The sequence below is a fragment of the Cheilinus undulatus genome, linkage group 11 (genome assembly GCF_018320785.1).
Source record: "Cheilinus undulatus linkage group 11, ASM1832078v1, whole genome shotgun sequence".
Classification (NCBI taxonomy): Eukaryota; Metazoa; Chordata; class Actinopteri; order Labriformes; family Labridae; genus Cheilinus; species Cheilinus undulatus.
In genome coordinates this window covers 10,725,281-10,746,140 of record NC_054875.1, presented here as the reverse complement: position 1 = coordinate 10,746,140, position 20,860 = coordinate 10,725,281, and the positions used below count along the sequence as shown (strand labels likewise).

Sequence of the window (20,860 nt, the reverse complement as noted above, 5' to 3'; positions counted from 1 at the left end):
GGCAGGGTACCCAGATGGATTGCATGGAAATGCATACAGGTGGGAGACAAGTAAATTATCAACTGCGAAAAAAGTGGAAAAGTCTGGTTTCTATTCAGCTTTTCAGATGTACAAAAAGTCAAATCATTGTGTTAGTCTAAAACTAGACTTTTAGAATCTGTTTAGGATGTTAGTTTTGCAGACTTGTTCTAAATCAAATTTCTCAAAGTCAGACAACAACAGTCAGAAAATGCAGTTTGAGATGAATAAACTCTTGCTTGTATACAAGCAGACAGGCCTGGACTAGGTGTTCTGCACGCTCTAGTTCCACAGTTTCCATGTCGAGATTTCACTCAGAAGTCAGTAGCATGCAAACTGTAGCAGATGTTGCATTGCCATATTTGGATAAAAGCTAGAAGTATTACATGCATTGCATTTGTGCCATAGATAAAACAGAGTTGTACAAAATGTACTGTAAAGTTTGTCCATGTTTTCATTATTGACCATACAGTCACAGCTTACCAGGCCTGCCCACGGAACTGGCCGGGCCCCTGGCAAACCAACTAAATGAGGAAGTCCAAATATTTGACTACTGATACATTTTGGGAGATTTGCTCTCAGTCTACAAGAATTAAACATCCACCCTTTTATCCATTTTCTATACAGCTTATCCTGTTAGGGGTCACGGGGGTGCCTATCCCAGCTGTCATTGGGCAAGAGGCGGGGTACACCCTGGACTGGTCGCCACTCAATCACAGGGCTGACATATAGAGACAGACAACCAGGCACGTTCATACTCATACATACAGCCAATTTAGAGACACCAGTTAACTGGATGAGCATGCTTTTCGTGGTGGGAGGAAGCCGGAGTACCCAGAGATAATCCACGCATGCACGGGTAGAACATGCAAACTCGGCACTGACCGGGAAACGAACCAGGGACCTTGTTGCTTTGAACAGCACTAACCCGTGCGCCACCGTGCAGCCCAGAATTAAAAGTTAAATAAAAAAATTAATAAGCTGAGAAAAGTATTAGAAATTTAGATTTCAATATGTTCAAGCCTTTGTTGGTATTATTTCTTGTCTGTGAGCATTGGCAGTATTGTTGCAAGACGGGCAAGAATGAAAGGATGCTAACTGGACATGATCAGAGTATAAAACATGAAAGGATGTGGGCATGAGGTAGATAGGATAATTTAGCATAGCTGATAAGTGCAATGTACAGAAGAAGTGAAGCATTTTACCACACAGAGCCTTCTTGAGCATTTGAGTTAGAGTGAATAGATTTTGCAGCATTTCACTACAGTAGATAGATCTGATTAGTTATTAGTGTGGTAAAAAGAATACTGAGTTCAAATATCAATATAATGTGAGGCATTTTACCACAAATAGCCTTTGTGCTGCATTTGAGTTACAGTGAATGGATTGATTTCTTGCAGCATTTGACTACTGTATATGGATTAAAAAATGTTATTCCTGCAGAAAGTAGATTAATTAGTGCAATTCGCATACAAGGCGAGGTATTTACCCGAGTGAATAGATAAATTGCATGCAGTTTTTAGCACGCCAAATTGTTTATTCCAATTCAAAACACAACTTCAAATCTAATCAATACTTTCACAATATAAACACTGCTACATCTGTCCTTAGAGTCAGGACTGTCATTTGGAGTATCTGTAGATATTCATGGCAATATTTCTGCTTCTACTTTCTTACTGCTGATCTGAATGAAATTATTTTACCCTCAATGAACCTACATATCAACTATAGTTTCTATTGAAACAATAAAGAGCAAAGGACAAGATAATGAGTTGATGAGGACACGGAGGCGGTTAATGATTCACAGTCTAACATATTGTCTTAATGATATCCTGCAGCTGTCCCTGCAGATCGCTGATAGTAACATGTTTGAGCAGGTTGCTGTTGACTAATATGAGACATTGAGCTGTCTGCTATTGTTACAAAAACTTGCACAACAGACACGCTTCAGCGGTTTCTGGAAATACAACTTTTACGACCTGTGCGACAATCTTGAAAGCTCCGACCGTCCCTGAAGGTTGCAAAAGTTTCTCATGTGCCGTCCTCGTCCCTCCACCTCCACCCGTGAAAGCTCAGCACACACACAGGCATTCCTGTGGGCGGGGCTAGTGACGCCACGGGTCGTTTGTGAATGAGCAGCGGAGAGTGGAGCTCACCTCAGAGCAGAGCAGAGCGGAACAGGGTCCCAGCCGAGTCCAGGAGCACACTGAAAGGGAGAGAGAGAGGAAAAGTTTACCAAATGGATTTATTCACAGGAGTCAGACCTTTATTATTCTCATATGTCCTTATTAATGGAATACTTATCACTCTGCAGTCTAAAGAAGGTGAGTGCAACTCTTCATTTATTAGCTAAAAGTTTGCTTCTGTATGCTAGAGTTGACGTAAAGCACGCACGCCATGCGGGGAGCCTCCTTAAGAAACTTTAAAACCAGGAAACACACTTTAAAAAGTTTTCGACAGCCTAAACTTGGATTCAGAAGTTTATTTTAATATTTTGGTTGCAGTTTTATGTTTTTTTTTTTTTTTTGTCTTTAAATTTTAAACAGTAAATGTAGAAACGATTTTTCTCTGCATGTACGCCCAACTCAACTTTTTAACTCCAACAGGTGAATTTAGAGAGTTTGTCAAGAGCAAGAACTTTCTTAAATTTAAAATGTATCATGTTTCTCTTTTAGTTATGGCTTTTCTGGCCTTTTTATATGTGCATGCAATGTTTTTTCTTTTCTAACCACAAGTTTAATATTGCATTAGTCATCTGTGATGAGGATTTGCCCATAAAACTTGAGGAAATAAAGTTTTAAAGTTAAAGATGACATACTCTGTTGCATAATGAGGCTTCACAGCTCCTCTTCTTGAAAAAAAAAAACACTTTCTTAGTAAATATATACATTTTATTACTAATGAATAAATCACATTTGTATAGCACCTACTCCTGGCAAAGTTAGACTCAAGAAACTTAATAAAAAACAGGCTTACACCATATTTGCTGCTAAATTGTTCACAGAAACCCGACACAAGCACAGCATTTTGCACCATTTATTTCTCTTATGCATTAAGTGAGATGTATTTAAAAATTTCAGAGTCTAAGTTAAACTTTTCAAGTAAGATTTAAAGTTTTATTAACATGTTGGTGGTGCTCTTGTGTGTCCACAGAGGTGCTTTTGGATATGAAGGCAACAGGAGGCGAACTGGGCTGGTTGACATGGCCCTTAGACCAAGGAGACAAGCAAGGGGTGAGTGTCGCTCCTTCTGCTCCTCCAGCTCCCACGTTGCTGCTTGGAATTTGCCTTTAGGATAAATCTGCATGCGGAAAATGCTCAGGAAGAGCTCTTGCTGAACCGGGAGCCTCCTGTGCAAAGAAATATTTGACCGTTTGACTTGTGCGGTCAGCTCCTCTGTGTTTGAATATGTCAGGTCTCTATAAAATCTGGCAGTTAGAGCCTAATGGTCGCTCAAGTATGGATCAGAACAGCAGTCACATTAGGAGTTGCCTGCAGAGCATGTCTGAGCTGCACCAAAGCGGAGGCAGACAGAATAGCTGCTAGCTCTCGACTGGGAATACTTGTGGCTTCTTGCGGTTTCAAGGCTTCAGCTCCAGAATTGTATGTTAGAGAGCAATTAAGTTTTAGTGAAGTTTGCAGCATGTGGTAACTCTTTTTAGAGGGGGAGGGGTTTTTGACAGAGCCAGTCACTCAGAGCTACCTTTTCCTTCAAGCAGAAATAGATCTCCACTTTTAGAGAAAGCAGTTTTATTATTGCTCCTGCTTCAGGAGGCATCTATGCCTTCTTCTATATTGAGGTTTCGAAGTAATTCACTTGTCAAGCTCATGCAAATTCTCTAAATAGCCACATTTCATGTGCTGATGACTCAAAGGCATGTGCAGGCACGCTGTTCTCAGTGGCTCACCCTGCTTTTTCTCAGTTTCACTCCTAAAATAATCACACTATTTCCACTAATAAGCATCAGGTGTTCTTTCTTTGTTTGCTATGGAAACATGCTCCACTGTGCCCACTTTCTCATGTAACTACCATCACTTATAATAATTATTATTCCAAAGTTTTAAAGGCCACTTATAAAAAGTGTTCACCAGCTGTTTAATAGAGGTGTCGGTTCTGCTGTTAGACATCAAGTTTACACACAGAGCCACACACTCAGCCAACAAAGCACATTCCTTTAATTAATAGCACAGTGGCTACACACAGAGAGAACCACAGGCTCTGCCCCTGCGGGGGCCAGTTGTTCCTCAAGAGCCAATGTTAAATTATGCTGTCCATTTTTACAAAAATATTTGTGGCTGCATTTAGTATGCTCGCTAAAGGACGGCTTAGGAGGGATGTCAGCAGCAGCAACAGTCCGTGAAAGACTGGATTTGAAATAATTTGGTATCCTTAAAATGATAGAAATGCTTCCACGCAGAAAGTCCTTGAGGGTTGGAGCAATGCTTCACTGGCTCAGAGAGTTATTTTTCCATGCTGTGTAAATATGTAAAAACTGTGAAGGACAGTTAAAATATTAAGGGGAAGTAATTAGTATCACATAAAGCTATGGGTCTCTCTACACATACTCAGTGCTTTAAGGTTTCCAGGTTCAGATTTCAGTTGTTGAACCCTCATGTGAAGAGCTGGGGCTTTTTCATTTCTCCCCCTCACTGCTTTGGATCAGCTTAGTATGCTCTGGGGCTCCCCAGGGGTCCATGCTGGTACCTCTAACCTTGCTGGTTTGTGTGGTTTTCTTTCAGTGGGAGGTCGTCCAGAGGACCCTGAACGGCTCTCAGTTCTACACCTACTCCGTCTGTAACGTTGGGGAGCGGGAGCAGGATAACTGGCTGCGTACCACCTTCATCCAGCGGCGTCCATCGGCTTCACGGGTTTTTGTTGAGCTCCAGTTTATCGTCCGTGACTGCAACTCTTTCGATGGAACCTCGCTGACCTGCAAGGAGACCTTCAACCTATTCACATCTGAGTCTGACGCAGATGTCGGCACTACTTTCCGGAAGGGCCAGTTCAAGAAAGTGGCCACCATCGCACCTGATGAGATCACAAGTAAGAATGAGCTACGCATTAATACTGAGACGAAAGTGGTGGAGAATCTGTCGAGAAAAGGTTTTTACTTGGCTTTTCAAGACATCGGAGCCTGCGTGGCTCTTCTCTCGCTGAGGGTCTATTACAAAACTTGCCCGGCTACCGTGAAGAGCCTTGCGTCCTTCCCCGAGACTGTAGCTGGAGGTGAGAACCAAGCGCTGATGGAAGTTAGAGGGGTGTGCGTGGAGAATGCCATCATCGAGGACATACCTCGCATCTACTGCACCGTGGATGGTGAATGGGTGGTACCAGTCGGACACTGTCAGTGCAAACCAGGCTATGAAGAGGTCAAAAATTCCTGTCAAGGTAAGGGTGTGCTCTTGAATCTTTGGCATTTCAAAGGTCTTTCTGCTTGCAGGCATTTCACCTCATCTGGGTGTTAACTCAGGACAAAGTTCCCATGAGTGTGTGCTGTTAAACAGACCATTTGCCATTACTCACCATTTACCTCTGTTTCAATTACCTTAGGTTGTAAAACAAGTCCATATGGCAGACTGCAGATAGTTATAATAGGTGTTATTATCATTGTTCAGAGGAATTCTCCCTTTGGCTAACAAGACTCCTCTGCAATGGAAGGAATGCTTAGACCTTCTTGTACAAGTCCTAGCATCATCCCTGACCTTGGAGCGATACCTATAAAATTAGGAAATGTGCTATTGAGTTTCAGCTGTGATTCAGAGTCAGATTGTTTTGTGTAGATGTTTGGACAGGTTTTGATCATTAGCTTCAATAATTATAGAACCAAGGTGTCTTTAATGCTGGTAAAGCATCAGGTGAGCAGTCTTAAATATGGAGGTACAAAACCTTTAAAACCCTTGATCTACATTGAAACATTTATATCTGGAGGAAATCTCTTGCAGTGCGTTTTTTAGAGATTATTTTAGAGTGTGCCAATCCACTGCCAGTGCAGCTCATATTTTGTGTTTTATTAGTTGCTGGTTTATCGTTTGGTCTGTCTACTTAGCTTTGTAGTGTACTGAGACCTCCTATAGGGGGCAGCGTGACCTGATAAAAGAAGCACAAAGTCATCCTTATTTAGTCAGCAACGTGTTTGTTTACTTTCTTCGGAAACCTCCCATCATCCTACAGTGAAGAAAACTAAATAACACAATGTGATAAGTCTTTTTTGTTTTAATTGCCAATTGCTATCAGAATGATTAAGCTATTCAATAAGCTAAAAAGTGAAAATAGCCACACCTAGATCGTGCAAGCATATTGCATATGTTTTGGGCCTGTCCTTGGTTGTTCTACTTCTGGGAGTCCATTTTTTAATTCTTTTCAAAATTATAAAAGGTGTCAATAGATCCATCCCCCCTCACTGCCTTATTAGGTGTTACAACACAGGTTGCACATCTAAATAAGAAGTGGTATAATTGCATTGGCCTTTTGCATCTTGTTGGCCAGGCGCCTTATACTGTTTCGGTGAAAAGACCTCCCAAACATTCTGGGGGGTTAAAGGGATTATACAATATGTCAGGCTGGAGAAGATAAGATACTCTCTACCTTGAGATGTAATAAACTTTGGAGGCCTTTCTTAGTATTTGTTAAAAAATAGGAGCAGAGAATGTAATCCCATAATGTCTTTATTTCTGTTTCTGGTCTGAATCCTCTAAGGATAATGTAGGACACCTCTTTATTATTTTTCATATTACAAAAAAAAAATCAATGATAAAGAGACCTCTAGGCTATATAAAAAGTGCAAATAGTATTAGATATAAAGGCTAATAGCACCAGAGGATCTACTCATTTTTTCATTATCACTTGAGTCAAACCATAACCTCTTATCTCCATTTTTCATTAATTCCTTTTTTTCATAAATTTTGCTTTAAAGGGTTAAACACATAATGCGGTGAGTCCCATAGGATTGCATGGTATTTTGGTGGATGTGGTGGCCATTTTGCCCCGTCTTGTTCTGTATTCTTAAAGTTTTGCCTCCGTTCTTTCGACAGTATTCATCAGCAGTAAGTTATATGAAAACACTCAAATAACCTTTTGAAATGCTTTACATAGCATGTGAGCTTGGTGTGTAAAGCCTTACTGTTGCAGAGGTAGCATATCATGACTATTATCATAGATTACTGGAGTAAAGGATAATAACAGCAGCGAGAAGCTGCAGAAAAATGTTGGTACGATGGCATTTGAAGCTTTATTTTTGCACAAGACATCAAACTTCTCAATCAGTGCATTTATGGGAGGGATCTATCAGTGGAGGCCACCTTCTAAAGTGCAGATGGTGGCTATAAAAAAGAAAAATTTGGTAAGCAAATACACCTGGGGGGCCCACCCAAGTATTATCAATATGCTGGAGACACTTATGTAGCCTAATGTTGCTTGCATAGTTAGCTAACATGCTTTTATCCTGACTTTTTTAAAGGTTTATTTTTAGGCTTTTTATGTCTTTATTCTTGAGAGGACGGTAAAATGAGTTGGAAACAAGGGGAGAGACATGAAGGGCCCAAGAACTGCCTGTGTACCTGGGGCAGAACTAACGACAAGGACATCTGGGCCCCTTATCCTGCCAGTTTTAACACCGATTTCAACATTAATTCATATTTTAACCAAAAAGATGAATTACAGAGTTTGGAGGGTGTTACAAAGGCTGCTTTAAGAAGAGGAGGACGACTGACTCGCAGCAGCAGTAGTGAAAAAAGACTGTGTTTTTTCAAGCTATCAGTTTAGGTTGGTCCAACTTGCTGGTCTTAACATTTGATTCATATTTCTGGCTAATGGGAGACACAAAAAAGTTTAGGAGATCTTAGCAGGAACATGACTGACCTGCAGCAGCAGACATATTGACAGTTTTTTTTAAAGTTGGTAGTTGAAGGTTCTTCATTTGGTTTTATTTGATTCACTATGCAGATATGCTTGGTACTTCTTGTTTGGTGCTCCAGTGATATAATTACACCACACAGTGCTTTCCTTGGCTGCATGAATTAACCACATGTGATCAGTGACTAGAGGCATTGATTCATATCTACCTATCACATATTTTTTGTGAAAATTGGGCTGATATTGATCAGTCAGGGCATTAGTGTGTTGTAAGTTGGCCACAGTAATAATGATTGACTTTAACACGCCCTTATCCAAAAAGTCGCTCATGAATGAATGTCGTTCTTTAACACCTTTGATAACTCTTAAGGTAAAGTATCACTTCTACTTTCAGCCTGTTTCGTCAAGTGATTTCCTGCCCTCATTATCATCTCTCCTCTTATCTTGATCCGGCTCTGATATCTAGCCATAACTCAGGCCTTTGACTTGTAAGAAGTTTTGTTTTAAGTTCAGTAAAGAGAGCTTTTATTGTTGTGGGCTGGGCTGTCAAAGAGACTGAAAGTGATCAAAGAAGCCAGAGGGCTACTGTACTGTGATGGATTAGCATCTTCAAGGCTGATGGGGGGCTGGAGGATGGGAGGGGGGCCCTCTGACTTTGTTCATCTCAAGCATCACAGAAAAAGAGGCCCTCCTGTTGTGCATGGGCATGCAGGATACATGTTCTCCTGTCGGTCTGTGTATCCATCTCTCCCTCTTACCCCTGTGTTTATGGATTACCTGAGCCTCCTCAGCTTTGGGGGTGTACCGCGTGGCCCCCGCAGTGTGTGAACACACAACACAAGCTGGCGTGTAAGGGCCTGTTGAAGTCTGATCCATGACAGAACAGCTCAGACTCCCATCAGACTCAAGTACTCCTCATTGACTGCTTCTTCTGGAAATCTCTTCGGTACACATTCAGGCATTCATACCTTTAAAGCCACTGGAAAGCCAAGTCAACAACAGCCTTTCACTGTGCTGTTTTGGCTTTTGTGTACACAATCAGTGCTAACTTTAAGGCATTAGAAATGAGTTTCATTTGAAAATCAAAATTGCGTTTAAGGTTCATCAAACTTTCCTGCCATTAGATATAGAATCAGATGAGATATCGCTCTGGTATTTGTTACCTAATAAAATCTGCAATCCAATTGTCCAATCATGCAGGGATCATTTGGATGTTCACGCATTGCATCAGCCTTAGGTCGTTTACAAGCAACTTGAGTATGGCTGTGCTGATTAATTATGGCAGGTGGACCTGGGCTATGAGCCTTCACAATGCATTGCACTCATAACTTTGAGATCCGCATCTCAGCTAAGAAAGGGCATCTTAGATAACTCATAATTTTGTCATAGCTAGCAAGATTTTTGTGCGTCATCATTCATACTTCGTTTAGAAATTGCAATAACAAGAATTTATATCCGTTCTGGGCATTCAGATCCCAAGCAGTAATCCCTTTTTTCTGTGTGGATGCACCTTGAGGCATACTTGAAATGGTTAGATATCTGGTAAGCCTGTCAGCATACTAAGGTGGTCTGGGAAATGTAGGTGTAATGCATTCTGGCAAAGCCCAACCCTGAATGTCTGATGTTATCTGCATTATTCTGCTAGTGAACAAAGGCATGGTTTTATTTATGTTCATTCAGTCTCACTGGGAGTGACTGGAATTTTGACTCTTTTTAGAGATTTGGATTGCCACAGCTCAATAATGAGAGATGGTTTTACATTATATGGCACCATTTGGCCTTATTTATGTCTTTAAAACGACAACCAAAAGTTTAAAAAAGAGATAAAAGAAAACCATTGCTTACAGAAGGAGTCAACTATTACGACTGATGCAGCGACACATCATGACTCCCGCTTGTCATCAGAAACAGGGATGAGAGCGGGGGAGAGACATGCGGTGAAGGGCCTCAGGCCGGATTCAAGCCCGGGCCGTCCGCGTACATGGGGCGCGCCTTAACCACTCGGCCACCTGCGCCCCAACTAAATGTTTTGTTCTCAGGTTTTACAGGTCAGGTTCTTGACTCTCAACTTTTGGTACCTTAACCGTTAACAGAAGTTAAATGAGATTTTATTTATAAAACTTTTGCTTGTATTTCCAAGGAAGCGGCTGTCAGAGATGTACTGTTTGCAGCCAGTCCCCTCTCTAAGAATCAGCAATTGGCTGAAATGTTAATTTAAACACCGGCACCAATGCTGGTTTTCACGGTTGGTGCATCTCTAGTCTGGATGCACACACAAATGTGCATTTTTCGAATGCCCAAAACAGATTGCGATGCAAAATGCAAACAGGGCCTAAGTCAGGTGTACATTTGTCAGCTGTCAATCAAAAAAGAGATCAGTTGAACAGCCTTAGAGCAAGGTTCAAGAGGGTGCGTTTACTTTAAGTCCAGGAATGCTTTAAAAGACCTAATTTTGTAAGCTGTATTGCTTAATTGCACCTGAAAATTTCTTCAAAAATGATCTGAAATTGTTCTGAGCTGCTTTTTCACACGCCCTTCACACACCTCAAGAGGCAGACATGAGGAAACATTGCAATGTGGAAATACAAAATAGTGGGTGAAGTTTCAGAATCAGACACTATAATGAAAATTGTTTGACTTGTTATCAATGCTTGTTATCAATGATATCATAATCACCTCCCACATTCAAAAGAACTAACCTGCCTAATCCACTCCCCAGTTTCCTGCGAATTTAACCATTAAGCAGGCAGAAAATTCCAGGTTAAATGGGATAAAAAAAAATCGAGCAGTGCATTCACAGACGCTGCTTAGTCTGAAAATTTCAGGAGCTTTTTGCAAGTGCGAAAAATCCTTCTTTGTCACATGCATAACTGCCAAGTAGGAGAATTAAAATGGGAACAATTAATGCTGGTTTGAGCAAGTTTTAGTCAGGAATGTTTAGTATCAGTCAAGAAATACTTTGTGACACTCTCAGCTCGATTTCATCCATGCATTTTCTCCTGATTTAAGCTGTAATCCCTGAGGCTTTATCACACCTCTGAACACACTCCTCAGAGTAAAGTTGTAAATCAGCAGGCTCTGCTCTGTAATAGATTTGCTTTCCCTCTAAGTTTGTCCTCCCGTTGGTAACGAAGCGATATAAGCGATGACGTTTTCTGTCAGTCCATCATTTTTAGCTGCAGGAAAGTGCCAGGTAAGATGATTAGGCAGGAGGCGTAGGAGGCGAGGCAGGAAGGAATGAAAGAGGAGTGATACAAAAGCGACAGAGAGGGTTGTGTTTAGCGGAGGGGTGTGATTTTAAAACAGAAAGAGGTGAGGAATGGAATGTAAAGGTAAGAGAACAATGAAGCACTGTGTTTCCCCCCGGTGAGGCCGAAGGAACCCACCTCCATCTCCGCCTCCACCTCCAACTCCTCTTCCCTCTTGGTTGGTACATTCCTGATCAGTTTGCCGAGGAGGAGCCTCCCTACATTACTCCAGACCTGAGGAATTCCCAGAGGGGGGAAGAGCAGCTCCGGGTCAGGCCCTCACATAAAAACGACTAAACAAAGTGGCCAAAAAACCACTGAGATGAAGTCAAATGAGAGGTCGGGAGACGCATGAGGGCAGTTGTTGATGAAGGTGGAAATGAATCACGGGGTCGCAGCCGTGCAGGGCCAAGATGAATGGTTGGACGGGCTTAAAGAGGAATCTCATGCAGACACACAGTTAATCATTCTCCCCACTTCTTTCCTGAACTCCATGTCTGTCCAAGGAGAAACCACAAAACTTCCACTGCGGCGTTTTTTCATACTTAGGTTGAGAGTTTCCATGTTCACTGATGTGTTCACTCAGTTTTATGACTCCTCCGCCCCGTGAGACCTGTTAAAGTAGAAATCGGTGACGATCTGGTTTTTGTCACTGTCTCCTCATCAGGCTCAGGGGCCGTTTGTACGTCAAACTTTATTTCCAGGAGCTTTCTCTGCTTTTAACTCCCCAGCTGAGGTTTCTGTAGGCGGCGTACGGTACATTTCTCTTGGTGACTGTCATTGCTCATTTTAACATTAGAGTCTGTCCTTTTTACAAACAAATGCTAAAGATAAAACGCATCACTTCCTGAGCGGCAGAAACCTACCACAGTGCGGCAAATGTAAAAGCTTTTATGAAGCGGTTGTAAATCATATCAGTCAGCTGTGGTGAGGCACTGAACGGGCTTTTGTTTTTCATGGAAGCGCCACAGACTACCATAAAAGAGAATTATTTTAGCTCTCAAAATACATCAACCTCAAATATAAAACGCTCGGGAAGCGGTGTGAGTAGAGTTCAAGCTGCTTTTAAAGTTTATGTTTATGACCACGGTCAGCAGATGATGAAGGCCGGAGGAACACTGTCGCATTAATTACTTTATTGTTTGCTCTGTGCTGTGTTTATGTGTTTAGATTCACTGACTTACACTGCCTAACCAGCTTATGCAATCTTAAGTTGTTATATGCAGAGATGCAACAGTAATATCATATTTCCTGACTGGAAAGAATAAAAGGAGCTCTAATTCACATCTAGAAAACTCATCATAATGAGAAACTCCATATCAAGAACAGCTGATGGAGGCTTATTAAGTTTAAGGTGGAGGTACACTCACTGGCCAGTTTATTAGGTACACCTTGCTAGTACTGGATCAGACCCCCTTTTACCTTCAGATTTTCCTTAATTCTTTGTAGCAGTTTCAAAAAGGTGTTGGAAACATTCCTCAAAGATTTTGGTCCATATTGTTATAATAGCACTGCTGCAGAATTGTCATCTGCACATCCATGATATAAATCTCCTATTCCACCAAATTGCAAGGGCGCTCTATAGGATTGAGATCTGGTGACTGTGGAGGCCATTGGAGTACACTGAACTCATTGTCATGTTCAAGAAACCAGTTTGAGATGATTTGAGGTTTGGTGCATTACCTTGCAGGAAGTAGCCATCAGGAGATGGGTGCACTCTAGTCTTACAGGGATAGACATGGTCAGCAACTCTACTCAAGTAGGCTGTGGCATTTAAGGGGCCCAAAGTGTGCCAAGAAAATATCCACCACCTGCCTGAACCATTGATACAAGGCAGGGTGCTTTCATTTTCCTTCTGACTCCACCATCTGAATGTTGCAGCTGAAATCGTGAAAGTGTGAAAATCCCAGTAGATCAGCAGTTTCCGAAATATTAAGACTAGCCAGTCTGGCACAAACAACCATGCCACGTTCATAGTAATTTAAATCCCCTTTCTGATGCTCAGTTTGAACTTCAGCAATCGTCTTGAGCATGTCTGCATGCCTAAATGCTTTGTATTGCTGCCATGTGATTGGCTGACTAGCTATTTGTGTTAAAAAGCAATTGAACAGGTGTACCTAATAAAGTGGCCAGTGGGTGGATGTTATCAAGTGGTGTCAATATTTGATTTATTGTCTTTCCTAACCAGCTAAAACCTTAAAAAACAAGGTAACTCCAACTCAATTCTAACTTTATTGGTGCATTTTTCTTATGCTGCTTTTCTGTAAAAAAAAAAAATCTTTACATTTTGAACAATACAACTGTCACTGTGCACATATGCCTGTATATCCTTTACTTTTGGATTGACCTAAAAAAAACTACAGCGGCCACTGTCTCACATAGACCTCCAGAACTTCTTTGTTGGAGCTCTATCCATTCTCAACTATTCTCTTCTTTTGCAGTTGTGAGTAAAGTTCCACTGTTGGCTTCATCGCTCAACGCTGCTGGTCTGTATCTGTAAGCTTCAAAGAACGAGCAGATTTGGGGACATAAAGAAATAAATGCAGACAGAAAGCTTCTTCTGTGTTGCATAGGGTATAAATGAGTCTTAAGAATAATTGCAAAGACAACGAAAGCGTAATCAGCCTTCGAATTAAAATGAAGAGCAGAATTTGACCAAATAAAATAAATAGTTCTCCATGACTGCAAATTTGTTTTGAATAATCAATTCATTGTACATCAGTAAATGAAAACAAGGTGGAGTCCATCACTTGTTTCACTCATCGCCTGCTTTATTTTAGGATTTTCCGACTTAAATCTCCTTAGTGAGAAAATAAACCACCCTATTTTTAAATTCTAAAAAAAAACTCTACTTTTGTATAACTAAGCGATTGGCATTAAAACGACAACGCTTTTGGTTTCCAATGTGACTCACTGTTGACACTGACACAGTTTTCCTCCATTCCCAATCACGCCCTTCCTTACCCATAATCCTCCCCGGCACAATGGAACGGCATACCATGTGTCACCCCACAAAGGACCAGGGGCTGCCCTGGCTGGTCCTTGGGTTTGTGTGCAACAGTCCAGGTCCACACCTCACCAGTCTCGCTAATTCTTCTTTAAATAGGGCTTAATCCTATATCGTGGTTTCCACAGGCCTGTGTTTGAAAAGGAAGACACAATGTGGAATATATGAAGGTCTGTTGGTGTCCTCATGGAACAAGTGTCCAATCAGGAGTTCCAGTAAAGATGTTTTTCCTCTCTCCAGAGCGGTTCCAGCAACCTCTCCCTCCTTCCCTCTCTGCCTGTGTCTCCATACTCATCCTCAGCTGATGTAACAGTGGGTGACTAAGCTGTAGCTGTATGTCTGTATGCTGTGGTGAGTGATTTGTATGGGTAGTAATTGACTTGGGTGTGTTTGGGCTTTTTAAGTGAAGTAACTACAGGTTGTGCGTGCTTTGTGTCGTCTCTTTTACCATCCTCTTTCTCCTTTGACAACTCTTTCTACTTCATCCCCAATTTTCTGCTTCTCATTTCTATTTATTTGAGACTTTCTAATCCCAACATGATTCTAAACACTATTCTCCATGCGATCACCTCGAGAAATGGAGCCTGCTGTGCAAGCTTTCCAAGTACAACAAGCTGACAAACAAACAGCTCTCCGTTTGTGTGTTGTTTTCTTGTTGTCCGTGAAATCCAATCAGGATTGTTGTTTCTGGCTGGTGTGCAGGTCATGAATATGACACCAGTGGAGTTTAAACATCCCGTTTCACACGGCCCTGATGGCAGTATTTAGACTGCGCTGAGTGCTCCTCTCTCTCGATGGTAAATACATTTGTCTTAGACTGACTCGTAAAGATAAATAGAGGCTAAATGTGAACAATGCTGCCAGTTGGAGAGTTAAAGCGGACAGACGGAGAAAAACAAACGGCCTGGTTCACATAGTAGTTAAGGCATAAACATTTAGTGAAGGTGAAATGCAATCTTCTGCTGTCAGACCTTTTATGTCTTTATGTTGGATGTTAGGATTTGGAGCTGTAAATGCAATCTGCAGGGGCTAAACTTCAAATATGCCAGCGCCTTAGTCATTCAGTCTGTTTGTACCTGCAGCAATCTGCTTCGCAAATCTTCTTAAACCAGTCTTGTGCAATTTCAGCCCAGCTGAACGTGAATATACAAAGATATGTGAACGCAGCACCACACCTCATCTTGTCAGTGTTCTGATTTAGTTGGCTTACGCTGGATTTCTCCTAATGAAATCATCTCACTCCTGCAGGATAATCCCCACATTGAAATTTTCTGCTCCGCTGAATATCCTCGACTCCTGATCCCTGTAGACCATATTTCACAAAAAAAAAAAAAAAAAAAAAAGAAAGAAAAGCTGTAAGTCACTTAGACTTATCGGAAAACGCGGCTCATGTAGCGGCACAGTCTGGATATATCCTCTCTTTAACTCAAAAGCCACCCTGATTACTTTGAATTTACGGCTCCCTCAGATCTGGTGCCAAGGTATCGTCTGCCTCGCGGGGCTGAACTTGAGTGAGTTGGTTAGATAATGGGGGGACTCTGGAGGAACTTCAAGTGGTGTCATGCACCGTCTTGTTGGGCAATGTACAGAGGAACAGTACACTGGCAATTACTCCAAATAAGATGGCAGGAAATGTAGCGAAGATGAGACCTTGTGGCCTGTAGGACTACTACATATGGATTAGATTTGTATTGTTGTGGTTTAGAAATGTGATCGGTGTTACAGTGCAGCTTTTGAGGTGTCAGCACCTGAGAGACACGCCGTATCATTTTAAATGTGTTACCTTTGGGTGCACTTTGTACTGACAATAACGTCACAAAATAATTACTGGGTTGTTTAGAGTGAAAACAGGGTGAGTTCAGCCTATGGATTTTTTTTCTTGGTGTAGCATTGAAAGAAAAAAGAGTTGAGGAAGGCTGTGTTAAAAAATGTAAGTTGTGGTCTTTGCACTGACATTAATGAGAATAAAAAACTCTAACTGATGTTCCTGAGTGGAGACCTTTCAGTTTTTGTTAGGATTGCATTATCATAGCATTTTCACTGAGAAATTTTTGGGATTAAATTTGACAATATGGGACTTTTTTTTCTTTTTTTTTTGCATGAAAGTAGTTTAGGGTCTCTTTAGTTGGTTAAATGATTTTATGTATGCCTACTCAATGGTGACAGACAACACCTGTTTATGTTGTCAGGTCATCTGTCATCTGTTTAAGCCAGAAGAAACGTCCACGCTGACTCAAGGATGAATTTATTCCATTTTCGAAGTCATATGTATTTAGTCAAGGGCATTGGGAGTCATGTTCGTCCTTTGCTTTGTAGTCCATTCTTGTGTATGCAATATCTTAGGGATGTTTTGTTCAATTTTTATCAACCATTGCACCAATAACCACTATGACTCAAGGATGAATTGGTTAGATTTTGCAGGTCAAAGGTCTAAGGTCAAGGTCATTGGGCCTCATGTTCATCCCTTGCTTGTAAATGCAATTTTTCAAGAATTTATAGTGGGTCTTTTCCATTTGTAGTTTGAACATTGCGTTAATATCAGCTATGATTCAAGGATGATTCAGCTCGCTGCATATTGGGTTCTCAGGACCAGGATGGCTGGTCCAAACGCTGGGGGTGACTGTGTGCATCATGGAGGGAGCAGCTGGGAGAATACCTGATGAGATGGGCCTGGTGCATGCCTCCATAAGTAGGCCAGAGCAGTACAGGACCAAGGTTGCGGCAAATTGCTGAACCATATCTGACCTGACTCAAGGATGAGTTGATTACATTTTGGAGGTCATGGGTCAAAAGTCATGGTCACATTCATCCCATGCTTTCCAGGCCCTTCTTACTAACATCATACCAGTAGTTTGCTTTGAGTGAATGAAAAAATGTTCATCAGGACAAAAGGATTTTGGATGCCATGATCAAAAATTAAGGTCATGTGGCTCTTTTGCATCCCTTGCATATAACATTCCTACCACAAACACTAAAGCCCTTCTTCTGGACCCAGTTCTGTATTTTCTTTGACCAGCAATTCGGAAACCTTGTGTAGGTTTCACTACTAGTTGGCAGCTCTAGTTTATCTATTTCTGTTAACTTGAAAACACACTTATCTGTGAAATAGTCATGAAGAAAAGCTGGCAAACAGAAATGTTAGTTTATTGTCTTACCCAGCAGGAAATAAACAACACATGGATTCAGTCTGATGTTTTGGTCCTTGTCAGCGATGAACAATCCAATATTTAAAGGGATAGAGTGGGTTTTTTTTAAGGCTGGTTTTCATAAGGGACTTGTCATAGTAAGTATATTAGCCACAGGAGATGTTAGTAAGCCCAATCTCTTTAATGAGACACCAGCAGGAGTGCAGGAGTAGAAGCTAGACTGTGCATTGTAGCAGATGTGTGATTGCTTCAAGTAGTTTTGTTCATTTTGAGTGTTGGTTTGGCTCAGTTGGTCGAGCAGCTCATATACTGTTCGGTGCATGTCCTACCTTATTCCTCTCCCCATATTTCACGTATCTCTTGAGCTGCCCTTTCAAAATAAAGGCAAAAAGCTCTCGAAAAGTATCACTAATTAAATAGAAAAAACCAAGCTTAAAAAACATTAAGGCAAATGTACGCTTATAAAGAAAATCTACAATACTTTGCTTTGCCAAAAGCAAGTGGTTAAAGCACTTCTTCATCACACCAGAGATCGTCTGTTTTAATCTGCCAATAGTGCACCAGTCAGCTGTTTGGGTCTATATAGTGTCTGACTCTGAATTCTGCAGCATTGACTGATATTTATAAAGTTAACAGGCTTGTAAGCAGAAAAGGAAAGCACTGTGAATTCTTTCTGTAAAGCGTGCATTTGCCTGATCTTGTTTTTTAGTTCAATTTCTAAAAATATTTGCAAAATTACAAGGAGAAAATGTGCCATTTGACTTAAATGTATAGCTTAACTTCCATGCCTGCACTGAGGCACTCTCTCGCAGTAAGGGGAACATGTATGCAACTTTAGCTTTGCTTTGTGATCAAATTTGTCTTATTGGCTGGAAGCACTCGTATAAGCATGCAGAGTTCTTGTAGTGATTTTTGCACAAGATCTCTTTAATAAGTAGCATCATTACTCTTTTCCATACACTTAAGATTTTTAGTTGAATAAAAATATGCTGGTACAGAAGTTTTTTTTTTCATTTCCTTATAAAATGAAGCACATTAGATACATTGTTATCCACTTAGGTTTTGTTTTTAAATGTAGTCTGAAAAACATGGCATCTAAATGTCTGCAATTAGTCCAATAACCGAGTCTCAGCATTTCTTGGCTTTTTCTAAGTGTGTTTTGGTTGTGGCCAGGAAGTTGGGACATTTTTCCTCTTTGTGACATTCCTGAGCCTCGAGGCAGTGTGCGACTCTGTGAGTGTTGTGTTGGGGGAGTCCAGAGAAATGTGAGGCACATTGTATTGTACTTCTGGCGTGTGAGGTCAGCACTTTCCTTCCCCCCTGTCAGTCAGTCAGCCCTCTCCCCCCCCAGTCCCCAGCACAACACAACACAACACCCACCCACCCACCCTTCACGGCTAACAGGACGAGTCCGCAGCGGAAACCGGAGGTCACCTAATCCCTGGGTGACTCCCCGACCCGTTGGCTCAGGGCTTTCCATTGTCGCTCCGTGCCGAGCGACCTCGCTCAGCCACTTTCCATTTTGTTGTCCTGCCTGATAAGTCTTTTTGTTTATGGCTGCATTTGGTCCTATTTTGGCCTCTTCCCCGTCCAGGAAGCAGACGGCTGTCGGCATGTAGCGTGTGACATGTGGGCCTTGGCGTTGTGTAGTAAAATGGTGTTGTGTTTGCCACCTGGCTGTCTGGCTTTGACCACTTAACATGGAGGGATGTCACCAGATGACTGAGGCCCTAGTGCGGCATCTAAAAGCTGCAATCTCATGTCACACAGGCTCTTTAGAGCCATTTTTCATACTCCTCAAATATTCCCACAATTCTAAAACCTTAATATTTTAGAAGCATTCCTAAAACATTTTCTCAAGACAGTGGGAGATTACCACACAAACACTCCTAAAAATGAATTAAAATTTCAGGCAGACTGCACCTGAATGTGTCTGAGTTAGATGCTTACACATGCACGTCTCAGCAAGAGACGATCTCAGTCAGATGGGATGAAGAGGCAATCTCAGGAGACAGGATATGGCAGAAAAAAACAGCACGGAAGTAATGGACTAAACAAAAGAGCAGTTGTTTAGACAATGCACTATCATGGATTAATGATCCCTTCTGATACCAAGTGACCACTCTTTATTATGTGAATCCATGCTATGCATTAACAAAACATCTTCAGTGACAACCTGACATCAGACCTCACCTACTTGCGCTCACTTGCAGTGATTGAGACTTAAACACGACTGCGAGGCATCCCCGAATGATGATGAACCGCCATCACTGTGGTGTGCTTGGTGGCGGGGCAGGCGAGCTTGGGCTATGCTTCAAAGTGGAAAAGCCCCACATGATGTCAGCTACTTGGAGAGACCGACACTTCTCTTAGGAAGGCTGTCAATCTGACACGTTCACTGACATCAACAAGAACTTGTACCTGTCATAAAAGTTATTTTTCTTATTAAAAAGAACATAGAATGTGTAATTCAATAAGTTAAGATACAGTTGAAACCTCCCCAACTTACGGAAAACCAACCCAAATTATGTCCGCATGCCCAAGCCCATTGAAACCCGCACAACCCAACGGAAAAAAAAACACTGAATTAGGCTGAAAGACGCCCAATCTGGAAACGCTGTATGATAGTAATGTTTCCCTTTATATCAGTGCTGTTCACAATTCAACATATTTGTTGTTTTAACAAAAGAGCGGAGAATAAAAACTGATTAACAGAAAAATTAAGCTGTTTCATCATATGTATGGAGATCACAGAAGTTGTTTGCCACACAAGCTATGGCAGCACAGCATTGGTGCGACCCATAGCAGCTCACCCTGACTCATAAGGGAAATATACCAGGGAGCTGACTGGAAAAACTTAAATTCTGGATGAAAAATCCTAATGTTTGTTTTTTTACACATGTTCCTCACCTCATAAAGTTCAGAAAGTTTTCAGGATGGATTTGTGCATGTGTAAAAGTACCATATCTGTGTGTGTCATGCTTCCACAACCCACATTTTTATGAATTATTGTGATTTATTTGTAAATATGTATGCATGTCATACATGCTGTCTTCATGCAGCCACTCAACTGGGTGTCTGACAGAAAATTCAGGAAGTTGTCAGGAAAACATCTGGATAAAATTGAGGTAAAATGTGCCTGTTTGCATTCACACATGTGGCCCATCAGGATAATGTCTGGAGATTTTCAGGAGAGTAGTGCATGTGTGAAAGGGCCTTATGTCAGACCATGTGTAGTGGGTTTTTAGACTCCACTTTCCGCTCTGTATCACACCCTGTATCGTTGAGCCTGAGTGGACAGAGACAGCGAGAGGAGAAAGGGGATCAGGGGAATTTATTGTGTTTGTTAACAACCCCAGATGAAAGCCTGAGTGCAATTGTAAAACAGATGTAATGCCCTTACAGCTGCTCCATTGGCCAGCTAATCCTTTTGACTAATGCCCCCCTTCACACACATGCACACACTTCTAACAGACCCTACACCTTTACTACCCCCAGCCTCCGCCTCCCCTCCTCTACCTCAGTGACCCCTGCGTGGCTCATGTTACCAGCTCACCTCCCCCATCAGAGAGAGAGCCCCATTGTTCCAG

General features: G+C 41.6%; 1 protein-coding gene across 2 annotated transcripts in view; it reads left to right on the top strand.

The window, feature by feature from the left end:
- Positions 1-2,196: 2,196 nt before the first annotated feature.
- epha2b (eph receptor A2 b) overlaps positions 2,197-20,860 on the top strand; it is a 50,314-nt gene continuing 31,650 nt past the window's right edge. For both annotated transcript variants that reach the window (XM_041799020.1, XM_041799019.1), the window contains exons 1-3: positions 2,197-2,342; positions 3,172-3,251; positions 4,758-5,406. In XM_041799020.1, coding sequence (XP_041654954.1) covers positions 2,258-2,342; positions 3,172-3,251; positions 4,758-5,406 — 814 coding nt within the window. In that variant the 5' untranslated portion in view covers positions 2,197-2,257. The remainder of the gene's footprint in view (positions 2,343-3,171; positions 3,252-4,757; positions 5,407-20,860) is intronic.